Source organism: Triturus cristatus, chromosome 4_2, assembly GCF_964204655.1.
Source record: "Triturus cristatus chromosome 4_2, aTriCri1.1, whole genome shotgun sequence".
Lineage (NCBI taxonomy): Eukaryota > Metazoa > Chordata > Amphibia > Caudata > Salamandridae > Triturus > Triturus cristatus.
Window position 1 is genome coordinate 957,963,368 of NC_140586.1, and position 15,630 is coordinate 957,978,997.

Here is a 15,630-nt window from a genome sequence, read left to right on the forward strand (position 1 = left end):
CAAAGAGACTCCAAGCTTTTCTGGGAAATCATCAACCAGCTAACTAACGGCAGGCATCGCCACTATAATTCGGACATCATGGAAGACACATGGAGAGCCCACATCGAATCATTATACAACGAAATCTTCTCCCCAGGCACCGCTGAATGCGGCTACCAACTCAGCAACAGAGTTACCATTACAGACTCAACGAAAAACGACTTCCCCCCCCCCGACTCAGATTTTCCCCTGCGGATTCTTAAAGGCCAAGAACTGTAAATAATAAAAAAAATTAAGATCTGAGGGTGCCCCCGGGCCTAATGGCCTTCAGAATGCCTTGTTTCGGCACGATCCACCATTCTGGGCAGATTATTTGTCCCCTCTTTTTTCGGACATTCTAACCTTCAATATGATCCCTGACTCCTGGAGGGGAAGCATTCTAAGTCCAATATACAAATCGGGTTCTCGTTCTGATCCTGCAAACTACAGACTGATTGCGTTAATTGATGTGGAGGCCAAAATTTACGCATCAAACCTGTTGGTAGATCTAGAGGACTGGGTGGCGCGAATAAACCTTATTCCCCCAACACAAACCGGTTTTAGGGCCGGGATGGGCACCTTGACGAATATTTCTGCAGTAACACTCATGGCCAATCAAGCTCTCAGTAATTCAAGGCCACTTTATGTATGTTTCATCGATCTCAAAGAGGCCTTTGACAAGGTCTCAAGAGCCAGGCTATGGGCAAAAATGTGCAACTGGGGCGTCCCAGCAAAGTTGCTGGAGGCTATAATCAATCTGTACTCCGAAACGTGGGTCCAGATTAGGAAAGGAGACGGACTTAGCATCACCAAGAAGATCCACACAATAAACGGGTTAAAACAAGGGAGCGTGTTGGCACCGTGCCTTTTTAACATCTACACTGCAGATTTGGACAAGTATCTCCGGTCAATCCAATGCGATCCTCCGAAACTTGGCACAACATCCATATCCAGCCTCCAATATGCGGATGACATCGTTTTACTGGCGCAAACACCAATTGGTTTGCAACGATTAATTACTGAACTCGGAACCTACACCACCTCGGTCCAACTGACCATAAATCACAAAAAACTAAGGTGATGAGCTTTAACAAACACCATAAAGCTGACCGTAAATTTACCTGGATTTTGGATACACGACCTTTGACCGAGGTGGATTCATACAAATACCTCGGCTTCCAAATTGATCGCAGACTCACTTTTAAGACCATATGTCCCAAGGTCACACGAAATCCAAACAGCTGCAGTTTGCCTTTAAAACTTTAAAAAACGAACTCGCAGGTGGCTCCACTGGGCATCTATTAAAGGTTATAGCAGCAAAATTCCTGCCTTCCATCTCATATGGCACAGAAATCCTGAATGGTAAGGATGCTATAAGCCTGAATTTGGATCAGTCAATCCTTTTTAAGAAGCTGTTTGCAATTCCCCGCCACATCCCGCAAGCCCAAATTCGTCTCGAATATGGTTTAAAAAATCAGATCCCTGACAAACAAGGCATACTAGTCAAGTATTACTGGAGGATGCGGGACGCAGAGGAAAATACACTCGCACATCATTGTTGGGCGGAAATTGAAAAGCAAGCTAGCTTCACAAATTCAATTTTCAAAGTTCTGAGGGCCTCTCTCTCAGCATTGAAGTTAGAGGAGGCATGGCTTACAGCCTCCACCTACTCTTGCTTTAAACAATTGGTCAACAAAGCGATAAAACGGCATTCCATATTATTAGATAAAATTGCCTTAGCAAAAAATAAACATGCCTGGGCCGTGATTCAGTCATACCAGAGGCTGCAACCCCAACCCTACCTGCTGGATCACTTTTCAGCCCAGAAAAAAACACTTTTTTACTTTACTAAGGCTAGGGTCATATCCCTCAAAGGACCTGACCCCAAAATGGAAACACGTATGGCAATCCAAGGAATGTCGCCTGTGTGGAGCTTGGGATGAGTCTTTACTGCATCTACTATGCATCTGCCCTGCCTTGGCAGAAATGCGCCGAGACACCTTCGGGTATTTGTTTGCGCAATAAAAATCGCGAAATAAATAAATAAGAACTTGTAGAGCAGCGGTGATTCACTGTCTTACTGGCTCATCCATTCCATTGTCCTGCAGAGCCATCAACTTTTTTTAAAATGCAGCAAGAGATTTGGACAACGCAGAACCCGTTAGCCAACTTACGCAGCATTAGATTACCTGGTTTTGAAACCATTTGAAAGTTCTGCTTACATGTTAACTTTTTATAATAATTATCACAATGTACATTCTTGTAAGTTTTATCTATGGTGGTTTTTCCACCCTTTTATGGTTTTTTATGAAATCAAATAAAAGTATATTCTCTCTCCATGAGCAGGTTGAACAGGGTGGGTGAAGAGGGAAGAGGCTTGAGAAACACCAATTGTGACAGGTGTTTCGATGTATAGGACGTGGTTCATCATAATTCTTTGAGATCGGTAGTGTAGGAATGAAGAGAACCATTTTAATACAGCGCCAGAGAGACTTATCCTGCATTCTAGGAGGTTCAGGAGGTTGTCGAGTTGAAGCATGTCAAACTCAGCTGCCAGGTCAAGCAGGATTAATAAGCAGGATTCATTGTGGTGGAGACGTTTCAGGGCGTCGTCAACAATGTAACCCATGGCAGTTTCAGTACTGTGACCCGGCCTGAAACCAGATCGGTAATGGTAGAGGAGTTGGAATGGCTCAATATGATTGCATGGTTGTTGGTCTATGCCTTTTTGAGAAGCTTGGGTGGTAGTTGTTCAGATCTGACTGGTTGATTTTTGTGATTTTGTTTAAGATGGAGTAACTTGCTCACTTTTTAGAAATCAGGTCTGGAGCCCTGTAACAGAGGTGTTGATGATCTTGGTGCATAAGGAGAGCAGGGCATGTTTCATCTCGTTGAGGAGTTTGGAGGATAAGGAGTGAATGAAATGGTTATAATATTTCAGAGAAGATAATATTTTTAAAATTTTGGATTTGTTGAAAGTCTTAAAGATTGACCAAGAGGCACTGTTTGGGGGAGGGGCTTTCATGGTGTTTACCCTCAGGCATGGGGGGGGGTGAGGTGGAGCGGTTATGAGGGATAAGAGCTTCTTGGCATTATGGGGATCACTGCTGATTAGGTTTGTGTTCTCGATGAAGAAGGAGGCAAATACATCACTGCTGGACAGAGCTGACTTTAGATACAAGGGGATAACATTTACTAATGAAGGGGGACGGCAGCACACTGCTTCACCCCCAGCACAGTTCACCCCTTAGCATTATGGTAAATGCACTTCACTTGAAATGCTTACTTGATTTTTTGCTGAAGTGTTTCACCAAAGTAGGTGCAGGTTAGTGCTGTGAATCTTACATTTCCTATTTGCTTGATTTTGATAATTTCAAACAATTGTTTGGGATGGTTTGTGGACTTGTCGAGTTGTTGTCTGAAGAAAGATTCTTTGTAAATTCTGATAAACCTGTTATGGATTTTCCTTCTTTGTATCGGTAGATTGGGGATGATCGTAGAGGTTGAAAGTCTCTATGACCTTTCTGCTGATCTCAGTGAGCGACGTTCTTCATTGAGGCGGAACTGAACCAAGGGTTGGACTTTTAGATCTGGACTCTTCGAATTGTTTGGGAGCAAGGGCATCCATGTGTGACATGAAGTTGATATAGTGATCAGTGAGATCTTGCGTGTCTGAGATGTTAGTGGATGGAGATCAAATGTTGTTGCTAAGAACAGACAACGTAAGGTTAATATTTCTAGTGTCTCTTACCCAGCTTTTAGATTTCACCTGTTGTCCTTTGGAGATAACTGTCCTTCTTACTATGGACAACATGATGCAATGGTGGTCTGTCCAGTCGCATGGCAATGTAGATTCAATGTGGAAGGTGTTCTCCTTTGCTGTTATCAGGTCTAATGTAGCCCCTTTGTTATGAGTCGGGCTGCTGCATGCTTCAACCAAGTTGAGGTCTTGAATAAAGGATTTGAACCTATTCACCAAAGGGTTGTGTATGTCGTTCAATTGATTTTGAAATCGCCAAGAAAAATCTGGCTCTTGTTTGATCCATTGTTGGTAGAGATGACCTCCATAATTTGTTTGATGAATGGGTGATTGTCTCCAGGAGGGTGGCAGATCATCTGCAGTGTACGTAATGTGCGGTCTGTGGTTGAGATATTGATCTCAAGGTATTCGCAGGAGGACAGTGATTGAATTTGAGTTTGTTTTATTGAGAGACTGATTCAATGGATACAGGCAGTGACAACACTGTGAAGGCCAGAGCGGTCCAAACGAATGATGTCATGGCTGGGAGGGAATAGGATGTTCAATATGGGGGGTGAGGATCCATTAAGCCATGTTTCAGTGAGTAGTAGGAGGTCCAGATCTAGAATGAGGATGAGGTCAGCAATAGCAGCAGCATGTTTCACTGTTGACCGGCACATTTTAGGTTAGTTTTAGTTGCATCTACAGGTGAATGAGATATGGGGACTAGTTTGAGGTTAGATTTATTAATGGGTCTATGACTGTGATGAGGATTCCTGTGTGGGCGCGTGTTAATTGTCTGGCTTTTTTCCACAGGCATCCTATGCTTGATAGGTGCTTGGTTGAAAGTGGCGAGAAAGGAGAGGATATCATTGTCTGATAGGTGACTAGTTGCTCTGTTGAGTCAAGAGGTGAGGTCTAGATTCGGCTTACACCTCCATTTAAGTGGAGGGGTCCTGATGTTTGCAGGGGAGTCAACTGTTCGGATAGTAGGCTGGTCCAGGGCGGCTTTTTGAGGTATGAAACCTTATGTTCGAACTTTTGCAGTAATATATAGTAGGTTCTATATGTTAGCCCTCTTTACCTGTTATTCTGTTTTTAGGTTGTTTAGCGTTGAACGGAGAGTGGAGGTATTGTTGAATTGATTAGGGGGATATGTGTGATGGGTTTTGAGGGTGAGGGGGAAACTAGAGGATGGGTTTTTAGTCGGACATGGTTGTAGTGCTGTATGGTTTGGAGGTTATGTGGGAGGAGCATTTGGGGATTTGAAGAAGTGTAGTGAATCTTGTTTATATAATAACTGGGGTGAGCACTGTTATGGAGGGGACTTGTTAATATCTGAGGAGGAGGGGAATCGTGAATTGCAGAGTTTGTGAGTGGCATCATAATGTCAGATACTAGATCAGGAGTGGTGTTGTTACTGTCATTCAGTAGATCAGAGAAGAGAGTCGGCTTGCTTATAGATTGATGAGGGGAATTGCTAGAGAGTTGGTAGTTTGTAAGGGGGTCGGCATTCTTGGGTGAGGAGGTAATATTCTGTGCTGACCTGGGTTAGGGTCCACACTCTCAAGAGGGGCAGGAGCAAGCTGGGAAGAAATGACGCCATGTGGAGGAGAGTGGGTAGATGGCAGAGGAGAGTGGAGTGGAGGGGTGGAGGAAGGAGTAGATGGAGGCTGGTGATCGTTCTGACCGGTGGTAGATGGTAGCGGCGATAATTGGGTGGGGGATAAGTCTTTACCTATGTTATCTTTAATATGGGAGAAGAGATTATCAAAGTGTTCTAGGTTGAGATAAAAAAAATTGGATTAGTACACTGCAGTTATTATAAATGGTTATGGCGGTTTCAGCATTGGGCACAGATGAGAGGCAATAGTAAGTTTGAAGCTGTGAGGAATCTTCTTGGTGGAGGTGACCTGGAGTATGGAGGATATAGCTTTTCACCATTGAGCTCGATGGCTGGTAAAAAATTTCAGATTGTTGGTTATCAAACTCTTATTGCAGCAGAAGGAGGAATCTAGGAACAGTATTTCTGTGTTCAATTTGCGTAGTTTTTTCCGAGATGTTTTTGGGTAGATTTAGTGGATTGATGATTTTGAATGAGTTGTGTCTGGCAGGGGAGAGTAGGGGGTTCATTACATTGGTATGTGATAGATTCATGATGAGGTCACTAGGCAAGGAGGCACTAGGGTGGAAAGGAGAGTAGGTGTAGGACCCTAATGGAGTGAGATCATTCCAAGATGTCTGCCCCTTCAGCAGAGAGATGAATGAGGCCCTATTTCAGTTTCTAGTGAATAGTGAGCTGGGTAGTCCTATTTCAATATCTATGCTTGAGAGAGCTTCATGTGCTCAGGAAGATCCGTATGGGTAAAGAAAATTGGTGGGCCGAGATGCATTCACACTAGCAGGGTGAAGGCATACCAAAAATGAAAAACTGTAACAATGTCCCACAAATAAAGACAATCATCGCACACACGACATATAGGGGAGCTCAGCATAAGCTAAGGACTATCGAATAGCCTCTGTGCGCGTTTGGCAGTGCAACCAGCAGCAAGCAAATAATAGTGCAGTCATGTTGGTGTCTGGCGGGATGGACTCGGTAGGAGCCGTAGGCGCCTCAGGATTAAGCGGATTGAGAAAATGGCAGGGGGCACATTAGGGGTCACAGCCGGTGAGAATGTTCAGGCGGACAGGCACATGGATGCCTCAACGTCATACAATAGTGACGGAGAACACAGTATCTGGTCGTACAGGCAGATGGTTGCAACCTAAGGCAATGGAGGGCTTCTCTCACTCAGAGAGCTGGCGGCCCATGGCTCAGGCTGGCTGGGGGGCAGAATAAGAGTTGCAGCAGCGACTCCACCGGAGTAGCGATGTCGACGCTGCAGGGCTTTTGATGAGATTGCGAATACTGGAGCCAGGTCAAATAGGCAGAATCATGTGTCGGGTGCGCAATAGTCAGATCCCTCACCCACTTATTTTTAATCTGGCAAGCTCCATCATTCCTCTGGGCGATTTGCACCTGGCATGAGGTCACGTAGGGTAGAGTAAAGTGGTGCCTGTGACCTTGCATTCCACCCCACTCTCAGCTGGGCTATCACTCATGGAAATTGTAAAGAAAGCGGTATCCGCTTTGAATTCTCACATCGAGCTTTGCGTGGTTCGGGGTCTGGACAGGCGTCATGAAGAAGATTAGTCCGGGAGCGAGGAGATGGGCTCAACACGGACCTTTGGCTGTTCAGGATGATACAGAAAGGTAGGTGTAATTGTTGTAGTTGTTGTTGCGCAAAGGAGGGTGGCTTCTGCAAGGATTTATACTGATAGTGGTCCACAGCCGGGAACCTCTTAGAGGCCCGACCTTCCAGCGGCCATCTAGCATGACTAGAAATCTCTTTTTACTGCAGTGCTCTGAGAGAGCTGTAACCTGGGGAATTCTCTAGCAATGTTGTAAATGAATCTTTTGTAAAACTTTTTTACCATCATTAGTGTGGGGATTAAGTGGTCAACCCATATGAATTCTCATTTGAAGTTGAGGATCTGTTAAAAAGCCCAGTCCTCGTGAGTATTCTCTTGTGATGTTGAAGAGGTCTTTTGTGAAATTAAGTTTTTACATTTAGGGTTCCAACACAATGTTGACAATATGGTATCAAAGAAGGCTCTTTTTATCAAACCTCTCGCCGCATTCCGTGTTTACAAATGGCTTCTCACTCATGTGGAACATCTGGTGACAGTGACTATCACATATTCATCAAGCTCTTCATATACTGAGGGCACGCAAATGGATTCTCATCCATGTGAACTCTTTGATGATGTTGAAGATTTTTCTCTTGCATTACTCTTAACACTTCTCAAGCACAAAAAATGGTTTCTCACCTGTGTGGATTATCTGGTGAAGTTTAAAACTTGTGTGTTGATCAAAACTTTTCCCAATGATTGCATGAAAGTGGCTTCTTTGTGGGTGCTCATGTGACATCGAAGAACTGCCCTTTGACTAAAGCTTTTTCCACACTCAGTGCAATCAAAGGGCGTCTAACCAGTGTGGATTCTCTGGTGATGTTCCAACTCTAACATATACAGAAAAGTCCTTCCACACTCGCTGCAGAGAAAGGGTTTCTCGATTTCACTCTTGTGGATTTTTAGATGGCGTTTGAGTCCTGTTTGGTTAGTAAAGCACTTCCCACTTCAGTACACGGAAAGGGCTTTTCATAATTTTGAACTCTCTGGTCTTGTTGATCTTCTAATTTAAACACAAAGCTCTTTCTAATATGGATGATTTGATGACGCAGAAAATCTGACCTGAAAACAAAGGTCTTCCCACACTCGCTGCAGGAAAAGGGTTTCTCAATTGCACCCATGTGGATTTTCAGGTGGCGTTTGAATCCGGTTTGGTGAGTAAAGCTCTTCCCACACTCACTGCAGAGAAAGAGTTTCTCGCTTACACCACTGTGGACTTGCAGGTGGCGTTTGAGTGTCGATTGGTTAGTAAAGCTCTTCTCACATTCAGTACAGGGAAAGCGCTTCTCATCATTTTGAATTGTCTGGTCTTGTTGAGTGCCTATTTTAAACACAAAGCTCTTATTAAAATGGATGTTTTCGTGACGCTGAAGATCTGACTTGTACACAAAACATTTCCCACATTCGGAGCAGGGAAAACGTTTCACAACCTCACCCGTGTGTATTTTCAGGTGACGTTTAAGCACTCCCCGCTGAGTATAGGTTTTCCCACATTCATTGCAGGGAAAGGGTTTCTCACCTGTGTGACTTCTGTAATGAAGCCGAAGAATTGACAAACGAGTAAAACTCTTCTGACATTCAGTGCAGGAAAATGTCTTCTCACCAGTATGGGTTTTCTGGTGCCGAAGAAGATAGGATTTCTGAGTAAAACTCTTCCCACAATAGGTACAAGGAATGCGCTTCTTTTCTATATTATATTTCTGATGGTAAAGACGATTCCCAATTCTTTTAAATGCCCTTTTACCATCCAGGAAGACAGTTCGCTTGTCATCAATTTGAAGTATTTGGGTCATGCTTTCATTACACGTAGTGGACTCTTTCACAAGTATACTTCCCATGTCTGACATACCTGACGTAGAATGAAACAAAAAAAATATTAGGAAATATATAGTTTTCTAAATTAAGCAAAACAATATCTCATTTGCCACTTGTGAAAGAGAGACAGTCCATATTACGGACAAGCAATCAATGACAGTCAAGTAGCAGAAAGATGTCACATTGGTCTCTGATAGGCATGTGCCAGCATGTGCACTGAATGAAAAAGTTAATCTGCCCCATTACTGGCAAAAGTCAAGAAGTCCATCAGATTCTTTCGAGTAGATGACAGCCTGGTTGTTATAATGGGAAAACCATTTTGTAGTTACTATGTTCTCTTAGTTAGGAGTCTTTCAAATGTTTTAAAAACATCCTACGGGATTACCTGTACATTTTAAGTTTGGCCACAGACAGTTTTATACCTCTTCCTGAGAACATATTATCAATAAAATATACAATACTTTAGTTTAACAATTTCTGAAGCACACGCAATCAAGATACAAATAATATTATAATCATATAAGTGAACAAAAATAGATTTTCATATTCTTGAACTTCTCCAATTCTTTAATCGTTCAAAATCCTTCCACTCCCTTACACCAACGCGTTTCGTCGCATGTGGGTAATAAACCCAAAGACTTCCTCAGGGCTGGAAGTAATACAAATAATTGTATTGTAATGTCACAAAAAAGGGGAAAATACAGTCCAATCACCTATACAACCAAAATCCCTTCTAAATACCATCTAAACATTAGTTATGCGTCTAACAGAACATCACTAAAATAAATATTTATTCGTAATATGTGATAGTGAAGTGAAAGTGAATCTGTAAAATGTCACCGTGATGGCCAAGGTGCAATTTAATAATTAATGCACCCTCTGTGAGCATACTGTGTGTGATTAACATTTAAGAGGGTTTGAGAGTACAATACCTTCAAAATAGTATCCCACAGTCTATCTGTTAAAATTAGAGAAACAAAGAAAAAGGGAAATGGACACCCTTAGAATTAAGATAACAGTGGCATGAGGCAACAGCTTTTTTTGCAATCAGCCGTTAAGAACACCATAAACCTACTATATATGTTGACGCTTACCTCCAATTATTTCTTAAATTCCGAGAAAATATGCCTTTGAGATAATTATCCGCAATCAATAACCGCAAATTACATTAATATTTAGTATCAGAGTTCATTCCAAACGATCACTCCAAGTTATAGATATTTGACATCCGACACATCAACCTGTAACATAATGCAATAATATTTATGCTACCAGTCAGCACTAATATCACTAAATAATAATAACAGTAAAAAATATAAAATGAGCCACAATTCCGCTCACCCAAAAAGTCCACAGATTTTATCTTGTCTGATGTCATAATCAGTATAGCTCAATCGCCGACATTCAACAGATAATACCCCTTCTAATTCAACAAGATCCCTGCAGTACGGGGTATCTGTATATGGAAACGAGAAAATATATAAAGTAACTGACTTCACCTAACGGCAGTAAATAATTAGATCTTACCGCATTTCTCCCACAAAGAAGGCTTACCTTAGTGAGTGTATCTCCTCACTTTCTACCGGATACGGTGGAACCCGTTTCCGTGTCTAAGTGGGTTTAAATAGTTAGAAGTAAAAAGCGCGAAGGTGACTAGAAGCACCTAAAAAACGATCCCGCCATATTGGAATAGTACTTTCAGCACATTAATATAACTTGACGATCATGTGAATCGACCAGACTCCAACTAATTATAATGATTCAATACTGCCACAGTAGACTTTAATTCATTTGCCCTCATTTTATTGTCAGTCAGCGCAGAGTAAGAAAAAAGGAAGCAAATATAACACAGGTAACTGAATTAAACTAAAGCAATCACGCCATATTTAAATGGCAGATTCTACACGGTCCCGTAACAATAAGCTATGATGACAAGGACCAGATTTTAATATTTTAAGGTATGCCACTGTGATGAATTATTATTGTTATCATTAATATATAATATCACAATATATTATACATCAATCGCATATGTATATATTGTGAATTTATTAGGTGTGAGATAGGAGCAAAAATTACATACCACGAGCACTACAGCCAAAGATCACTAAAACCACCAGAGAAATAACGTAAGGGTAAGGGATACCAGTAGAAATAAGAATCAGCACAAGGGACTGGAAACCTTCAATCTCCAAGGAAATATTGCAATTCCTGGTCATAATTAACAGATAGACTGTGGGATACTATTTTGAAGGTATTGTGACTCTCAGACCCTCTTAAATGTTAATCGCACACAGTATGCTCACAGAGGGTGCATTAATGATTAAATTGCACCTCGGCCATCACGGTAACATTTTACAGATTCACTTTCACTTCACTATCACATATTAAGAATAAATATTTATTTTAGTGATGTTCTGTTAGAAGCATAAATAATGTTTAGATGGTATCTGATGTTCGCATGCAAAGCAAGCACAATACTTGGATTCTCTTGTTTAGTCCCTTGAGGCACGGAAGGGATTTTGGTTGTATAGGTGGTTGGACTGTATTTTCCCCTTTTTTTGTAACATTACAATACAATTATTTGCATTACTTCCAGCCCTGAGGAAGTCTTTGGGTTTATTACCCACATGCGACGAAACGCGTTGGTGTAGGGAGTGGAAAGACTTAAAGAATTGGAGAAGTTCGAGAATATGGAAATCTATTTTTGTTCACTTATATGATTATAATATTATTTGTATCTTGATTGCGTGTGCTTCAGAAATTGTTAAACTTTGTATCCAACTTTGTTTGGGAATTTTGGGAGGGTTTGGGTGATTACCCCCCCACTCTTGAATGCACAGCAGGACATTGTCATTTTACATATCATTATGTAATCTTTTATGAGCGCCCTACAAACTCTTCTTTCACCCAACCTTTGTATACAATACTTTAGTTTAGACCCTTCAGCCATAGCTTGTGGAAAATGTAATATAAACAATGAGCACTTTGCACTTGCACATTCACATTTTTCGGTGGTGAATGGCAAAGAGGTCTATCTCCTAGATAAGGAAGCAGCTTCCCACATCACCAGTCTGCAACTCCACCAGTCAGGCCCTGCAGAAGAGTAGAGGAGTAAGAGGGATTTACTGGTGGATTTGGCGCCAGAGGCAGCAGCCCCAGAGCCAACCGGGGAGGACACCTGCCTCTGTAGGACACCTGCCAGAGCTTGCTGGATGGCAAGTTGACGGTGGGCCTACTAAGGAGGAATTCTGCAAGGTGCAGAGAGAGTGCCCAGAGGGCTTGAGGCAGCAGTCCAAAGCCCAGGCAGCTGGTGACACCTTTGGCGATCACCTTATTTTTTGGGAAAAACAGCTTCCTCTATGGTGAGCTTAAGGTGACTGTGCATTGGGCAGCACGTGTGCTGGTGGTTCCCCAATGTTACAGGGCCTTCCAACTGGGTTTGGCTCACAAGATACCCCTGGCAGGACTTCCTTTGACAAGCTTGTCACCCACTTTTATTGGTCCCGTATGAGCAAAGCTTCATATGCTTTCTGTAGGACTTGTCTCGCCTGCCAAGTCAGTGGGAAGACAGGGAAGAAGTGTAAGAAAGTGGCTCTGTATATACTGTTCCCAAATAGGTACAGTGTGCAGAGTCCACAGTCCCCAGTGGTTTGGTAGAGGCTAAAGTTAGATATAACCTTACTCTCTAAAGTGGTAGCTTGGTCGAGCAGTAAGGCAGTATCAGAGGACAGTGTAAAGCATTTGTTGTACACACTCAGTCAGCAAATGGTCTCACACACTCAAGAACTGAACTCTAGGCCAATGGTTTGTATATATAAATATATAGTAATTTTATTTTAGAACCAACAATAGGTATCAAAATATACTTTCTTAGAATGAGATGCTGTAGTTAAATACTTTTCAATAGGCAGTAGACTTTTGAATGCAATAGTTACAGTTGCTGCAATAGGCAACACAATTTCAAACACAATATAACATTGAGCTCAATGGGAATTTTTAGTTAAATGCAATTGATTACTTTTTGTATTATTTTTCTTACCACAGGACTGGATCCTAGATTCAGTCCTTGGACATCTCCTGTAAACAGTTGAGTAAAAACGTTTTGGTTACAGTTGTGATTTTTAAGGAATATTATTGTATTTTAGAAGTTGACACAGAAACTTTTTCACACAGAATCACCAATGTTATCCTATGGGAGTAAATTCATTTAGCAGGTAAGTGAGGTTGTCGGTACTTTTTCTAAGTCAGTGTTGGAACCTGGATCCAGCACTGGGGCATCTCCTGTAAACAGTTGAAAGAATGCGTTTTTGTTATACAGGCGATTTTTTACGAATATTTCTACGTTTGCAAAATCGACACATGGAAGAATTTCGGGCCAAAACCAGGCAATGTTATCCTATGGAGGAAAATCAAGTTAGCGGTAAGTACGGTTGTAATTACTTTGCAGGGTCAGTGCTGGGCACCAAGATCCAGCACTGGGATCTCTCCCGCTAGCAGGGGAGTAAATTCGTTTTCATTGTTCGGCTGATTTTAGATGAATATTTTAAAGTTTCAAAACTCAACACTTAAAAGAATTTCCAAGTGAAACCAGTCGATGTTACCCTATGGAAGAAAAGTGAGTTATCGGCTTTTGGGTAAGTACTCGACTGGCAGAGTTAAGGTTCTGGGCATAGACTCGGGGGTCTCCCAGGGTCAGATAAGTACAGTTGTTACACCCTCAGTGGCACAGGGGCAGCCGGATGCAGAGAGAGTTAGGCCCAATGTTATCCTATGGCAGGCAGAGAGCCTTTGGTTGGTGGCTGCTGGCTAGCAGGCCACGCGGCTGTGGGAGCTGGGCTCCTGGTCACTTGCTCAGGGCAAATGGGGAAGTAGATTGAAGTAGAGGTTGAACTGCCAGGGGCACTCAGGCGGCTGGGTGCAGGGTGCTTTTGAGCTGTCGGGCGCTCAATGGATTTCAATGGAGAAGCTCAAGAACAAACAAAGGCTGCAAGCTCGGGGACGAAGATTCTTCAGGTGCGACCACCACTTCGAGAGGTAAGTTGGGTAGTTGGAGGATAGGTAGGCACCCAGGAGTTGGGCACAGGGGGCCGCGGGGCGCCGGGTGCAGGGGTGCCTTTTGGCGTCGTGGAAATCTTACCCTCTGCTGGCTGTGGTTGGAGGGGTCCCTGGTTCTGAGGCTGCAGGCGTCGTCAGGAGCGTCGAGGTGGGTCCTTGGGTGCTGGATTCGGGTTCACAGTCGCTGGGGGGAAGTCCTCGTGGTCTTTGGTCACTCCAGCACAGGCCAGGCTTGGCGGGTGCAGAGTGTGCAGGGTTTGCGGTTCCTGGCTGCTGCCAGGGGCTTGTTACTTGCTTTGAGCAGTACCACTGCTCGTGGGAGTCCCAGGTAGTTAGAGTCACAAGGCAGTCAGGTCCTCTGGGATTTTTGAGGTTGCTGACCACTGGAGACGCCAGGGTTTAGCAGGAGAAGGTTCGAGGGTCGACAGGCATGTAGGGCTGGGGCTAAATCAGTTGGTGTATTCCTCTTGTTAGCAGCTCCACGGCAGGTCTTCTTGTTTCTTGATCTTCTTTCTTGTTTTGGAATCTGGATCTGAGGAAGGAAGGTTCAGGGTGCCCCTAAATACTAAATTTAGGGGCGTTACAGGTAGGTAAAGGGCAGGGACCAATGGGTCCCTTCGCTGGGGTGGATACACCCCCTATCCTGCCACTCTTCTGTGGGAGGGGGGCAGTAGCCTAGTCCTGATTGGGCAGGGCTTCCCATCTTCAAGATGGCGAGAGTCCGGAGATGTGCTTCACCTCGCCTCCCCCACCTGAGGAGTGGGGTTGGCAGAGGTTGGCACACCCCCTTTCCTCCCTTGGGGTTTCCTGCCAGTCTTCCCACCAGAGTGAGGATCAGAACCGGTGGGGGCCAGTTGCTGAGTACAGCAAGTGGCCTGGACTTGGAGAATCTCACAAAGGCGGCATGCCTTTGAAGCTCCCCCTGCCCATCCTGTGGGAGGAGACCTAGCACCTCGCCCAGGATGTGCATTGTTGCAGGCCCAGGAGAGCGGATGGCTCTCTACCCAGGGGTCCAGCAACATGTCTGCTGTGTGGCAGCCATGGCAGCCCCTCAGACAAGACGTGGATTGTAGGTTAGGTTCAGGGGGCATCTCTAAGATGCCCTCTGTCGTGCACTGTACATTAAATGCCACACTGGCATCAGTGCGGGTTTAATGTACTGAGAAGTTTCATACCAAACTTCTCAGTCTTCAGTGCTGCCGTTATGGTGCTGTGGAGTTCGTGGTGATGACCTCCTAGCACCATATACTCTTAATGGCAGCACTGCACTTACAGTGCCCAGGAATGGACCTGGGTGCTGTAGGGGCACAGGGCTCATGCACCTGTGCCCACACCACTGGCATAGGGCACCCAGCTAGAGGAGTGACTGAGGTATGCCAGGGCAGTGTGTGGTGTGGGCATCGCACAAAGGGATGTGTGCCATGTCGATTCTCTGTTTTGTTCTGCACCAAGACACAGTTTGTGTGTGTCAATCAAGATTTGCATAATGTGGCTGCATCACCCATGAGAGTCTAGAGGCGCTGCGAGAGCACGCTGCCTGTTTCTCTATTGGTTGAACATCCAGGTCTTGAGGTCCTTTCTAAACTGCTGGAGCGATGGTGAGGCTCTGAGGTGCAGGCAGAGGGTGTTCCAGGCCTTGGCTGCCAGGTGGAAGAAGGAGCGGCGTCCGCTGTTCGTCCGGTGGATGTGTTAGGTGGCTGCTAGGGAGAGGAATTCGGAGTGGAGTTTCATGGTAGGTTGGTGGAAATTCAATTGATTGTTGAGGTACG

General features: G+C 43.9%; 1 protein-coding gene across 1 annotated transcript in view; it reads right to left on the reverse strand.

Moving 5' to 3' along the window:
- Nucleotides 1–1,944: 1,944 nt before the first annotated feature.
- Nucleotides 1,945–15,630, reverse strand: part of LOC146839113 (uncharacterized) — a 217,371-nt gene continuing 203,685 nt past the window's right edge. The window contains exon 8 of the mRNA XM_085603105.1: nucleotides 1,945–8,837. Coding sequence (XP_085459231.1) covers nucleotides 7,891–8,837 — 947 coding nt within the window. The 3' untranslated portion in view covers nucleotides 1,945–7,890. The remainder of the gene's footprint in view (nucleotides 8,838–15,630) is intronic.